The sequence below is a fragment of the Mustelus asterias genome, unplaced genomic scaffold (assembly GCF_964213995.1).
Source record: "Mustelus asterias unplaced genomic scaffold, sMusAst1.hap1.1 HAP1_SCAFFOLD_195, whole genome shotgun sequence".
NCBI lineage: Eukaryota > Metazoa > Chordata > Chondrichthyes > Carcharhiniformes > Triakidae > Mustelus > Mustelus asterias.
The window spans coordinates 805,824-809,662 of NW_027590188.1; the positions used below are offsets into that span (position 1 = coordinate 805,824).

General features: G+C 56.0%; 1 protein-coding gene across 1 annotated transcript; it reads left to right on the forward strand.

The window, feature by feature from the left end:
• Positions 1 to 2,076: 2,076 nt before the first annotated feature.
• Positions 2,077 to 3,606, forward strand: LOC144485486 (lysophosphatidic acid receptor 5-like). The gene has a single exon (XM_078203615.1). The coding sequence runs from the start codon at positions 2,085 to 2,087 to the stop codon at positions 3,246 to 3,248; it is 1,164 nt and encodes a 387-aa protein (XP_078059741.1). The 5' UTR covers positions 2,077 to 2,084; the 3' UTR covers positions 3,249 to 3,606.
• Positions 3,607 to 3,839: the final 233 nt, after the last annotated feature.

Consider the following 3,839-nt stretch of genomic DNA (forward strand, 5'->3'; position numbering starts at 1 on the left):
TGCTAAATTGTCCCTTAGTGTCCAAAGATGTGCAGGTTGGGTGGATTGGCCATGCTAAATTGTCCCTGAGTGTCCGAAATGTGTAGGTTAGGTGGATTGGCCATGCTAAATTGTCCCTTAGTGTCCAAAGATGTGCAGGTTGGGTGGATTGGCCATGCTAAATTGTCCCTGAGTGTCCGAAATGTGTAGGTTGGGTGGATTGGCCATGCTAAATTGTCCCTTCGTGTCCAAAGATGTGCAGGTTGGGTGGATTGGCCATGCTAAATTGTCCCTTCGTGTCCAAAGATGTGTAGGTTAGGTGGATTGGCCATGCTAAATTGTCTCTTAGTGTCCAAAGATGTGCAGGTTGGGTGGATTGGCCATGCTAAATTGTCCCTTCGTGTCCAAAGATGTGTAGGTTAGGTGGATTGGCCATGCTAAATTGTCCCTTAGTGTCCAAAGATGTGCAGGTTTGGTGGATTGGCCATCCAACTTGCCCCTGAGTGTCCGAAATGTGTAGGTTAGGTGGATTGGCCATGCTAAATTGTCCCTTAGTGTCCAAAGATGTGCAGGTTGGGTGGATTGGCCATGCTAAATTGTCCCTTCGTGTCCAAAGATGTGCAGGTTGGGTGGATTGGCCATGCTAAATTGTCCCTTCGTGTCCAAAGATGTGTAGGTTAGGTGGATTGGCCATGCTAAATTGTCCCTTAGTGTCCAAAGATGTGCAGGTTGGGTGGATTGGCCATGCTAAATTGTCCCTGAGTGTCCGAAATGTGTAGGTTAGGTGGATTGGCCATGCTAAATTGTCCCTTCGTGTCCCAAAGATGAGCAGGTTGGGTGGATTGGCCATGCTAAATTGTCCCTTCGTGTCCAAAGATGTGCAGGTTGGGTGGATTGGCCATGCTAAATTGTCCCTTCGTGTCCAAAGATGTGTAGGTTAGGTGGATTGGCCATGCTAAATTGTCTCTTAGTGTCCAAAGATGTGCAGGTTGGGTGGATTGGCCATGCTAAATTGTCCCTTAGTGTCCAAAGATGTGTAGGTTAGGTGGATTGGCCATGCTAAATTGTCCCTTCGTGTCCAAAGATGTGTAGGTTCGGTGGATTAGCCATGCTAAATTGTCCCTTAGTGTCCAAAGATGTGCAGGTTGGGTGGATTGGCCATGCTAAATTGTCCATTAGTGTCCAAAGATGTGCAGGTTGGGAGGATTGGCCATGCTAAATTGTCCCTTAGTGTCCAAAGATGTGCAGGTTGGGTGGATTGGCCATGCTAAATTGCCCCTTAGTGTCCAAAGATGTGTAGGTTGGGTGGATTGGCCATGCTAAATTGTCCCTTAGTGTCCAAAGATGTGCAGGTTGGGTGGATTGGCCATGCTAAATTGTTCCTTCGTGTCCAAAGATGTGCAGGTTGGGTGGATTGGCCATCCAACTTGCCCCTGAGTGTCCGAAATGTGTAGGTTAGGTGGATTGGCCATGCTAAATTGCCGCCTTCATGTCTGGGGGATTAGAAGGGTAAATATGTGGGGACACGGGAATAGGGCCTGGGTGGGATTGCAGTCTGTGGAGACTCGATCGGCCGAATGGCCTCCTTTTGCACTGTCGGGTTAATTCTGAGGCTGGTCATTAAGATGTGGGCGAGGGGTGCTGGTATCATGGAACCACTCGCAAACAGATCGGAGTGTATTGAACTCTGCGATGCCCGGATGTGTAGTATACCCTTTAATCTCGCGATACCTCGAAATCACCAGGACCGACCCAGGATTGGAAACAAACCACTGTCCCTTTTTTGTTTTTCTGTTTTGTCTTAGGTGTGGACCACTGACGTTTGAATGAGGAGCAAGGTTGGTAAAGGAAGAGGGGGGGATTCTTTCAACCCACCTCTGCACAAGGCGAGTGTTCAAGAAGCGACGCCCCCTTCCCCCCACCGCACCCCCTCCCTCGATGGTGGCCCGCATCTGGAACCAGAGGAAGAGACTGATTGAAGGACGGGAGGTGATTGGGAGGGGCGGGGGGGGGGGTCGCCGCCACCCACTGACCGGCAGACGTTTCGGACGCCAAGGGAGGGAGGGAATCGGCGGGCGCGCCGGTGTGGGAGGCAGACGGCGGCAATGGTGAAACTCAGCGCCACGCCCGAGTGCTGGAACAAGACGATCACCAACTGCACCGACTACGACAACCTCCACCGGGTCCTGTTGGCGGGCAACTGTGCCATCTTTGCGGTGGGCATGGGGCTGAACGTCACCGCCTTGGTCATCTTCGCCAGGTTCTTCAAGATGACCAACAACACGGTGGTCTACATGGTCAACCTGGCGACCTGCGACCTCCTCTTCGCCCTGGCGCTGCCCCTCCGGATCTACTACTACGCCGCCCACCACTGGCCGCTGGGTGACGTGCCCTGCCAGCTAGCGGGCTCCCTCTTCCAGATCAACCTCTACGGCAGCTGCCTCTTCCTGGCGTGCATCAACGTGGACCGCCTCCTGGCGCTGGTCTACCCGTTGCGCGCCCGGCACCTGCGGCGGCCCAAGGTGGCGCGCTGGGCCTGCGCTGCGGTCTGGCTGGTCATCTTGTTGGGCAGCGTGCCCGTGGCCCTTGCCCACGACACCAGCTGCTGCCGGGAGCGGAGCAGCGGACGGCTGGAGGTCAGGTGCTTCGAGAGCTTCTCCCAGGGCACCTGGGAGCGGGAACTGAAGCCCCTCGTCCTGATGCAATTTGCCCTGAGTTTCGTGCCCCCCCTGGGGGTGGTCCTCTACTGCTCGGGGCGAGTCCTCTACGAGCTGTGCCAGCTGCACTCGACGGAGGCGGCAGGCAAAAGGAGGAAGGCCATCCGCCTCCTGGTGGTCAACGCCACCATCTTTGTGGCCTGTTTTCTGCCCTACAATGTCATCCTGGTGGTCTACACCTTCCTCAAGACTGGGGGCAACGAGTTGGTGGTGGAACAGAGCCAGGCGCGGTTGGCGCTGCAGGTCTCCATGCTCCTGACCTCTGCCAACTGCTGCCTGGACCCCCTGGTCTACTACTTCAGTACTGAGGGATTCCGTAACACCTTCCGGGCCCATCGCTCGCCGCCCTCCCCCAAGACCAGCCAGCGCTGGATCAGCGCCAGGTCCAGGGCGGGCAAGAGCACCAAGGCCCGAAGGGCGGCCCCGCCCGCCGGCAGGGAGGGGGAGGCCGACACGCTCCGGCAGGGGCCGGAGGGGGCCGAGGGGGTGGGCAATGGCGCGCCAGGGGAGGCGGCCTTGGTGGCCATGCCGGGGTATGAGACGCCCGTGTGACGCCCAATCTCCGCGCTGGCCAACTCTTCCCTGGGCTGGTCGCCAATTCCAAAGCCGTTGACTCCCACTGTACACCATCCCAATCCCAACCCCTTTCCCATTCACTCCTACTCTCCACCATCCCAATCCCAACCCCTTTCCCATTCACTCCTACTCTACACCATCCCAATCCCAACCCCTTTCCCATTCACTCCTACTCTACACCATCCCAATCCCAACCCCTTTCCCATTCACTCCCACTCTACACAATCCCAATGGACCCAAACCCCTTCCCGTTCACTCCCACTGTACACCATCCCAATCCCAACACCTTCCCCATTCACTCCTACTCTACACCATCCCAATCCTGAACCCTCTTCCCGCTCACTCCCACTGTGCACAATCCCAATCTCAAACCCCTTCCTGTTCACTCCCACTCTACACAATCCCAATGGACCCAAACCCCTTCCCGTTCACTCCCACTGTACACAATCCCAATGGACCCAAACCCCTTCCCGTTCACTCCCACTGTACACAATCCCAATGGACCCAAACCCCTTCCCGTTCACTCCCACTGTACACCATCCCAATCCCAACCCCTTCCCCATTCAC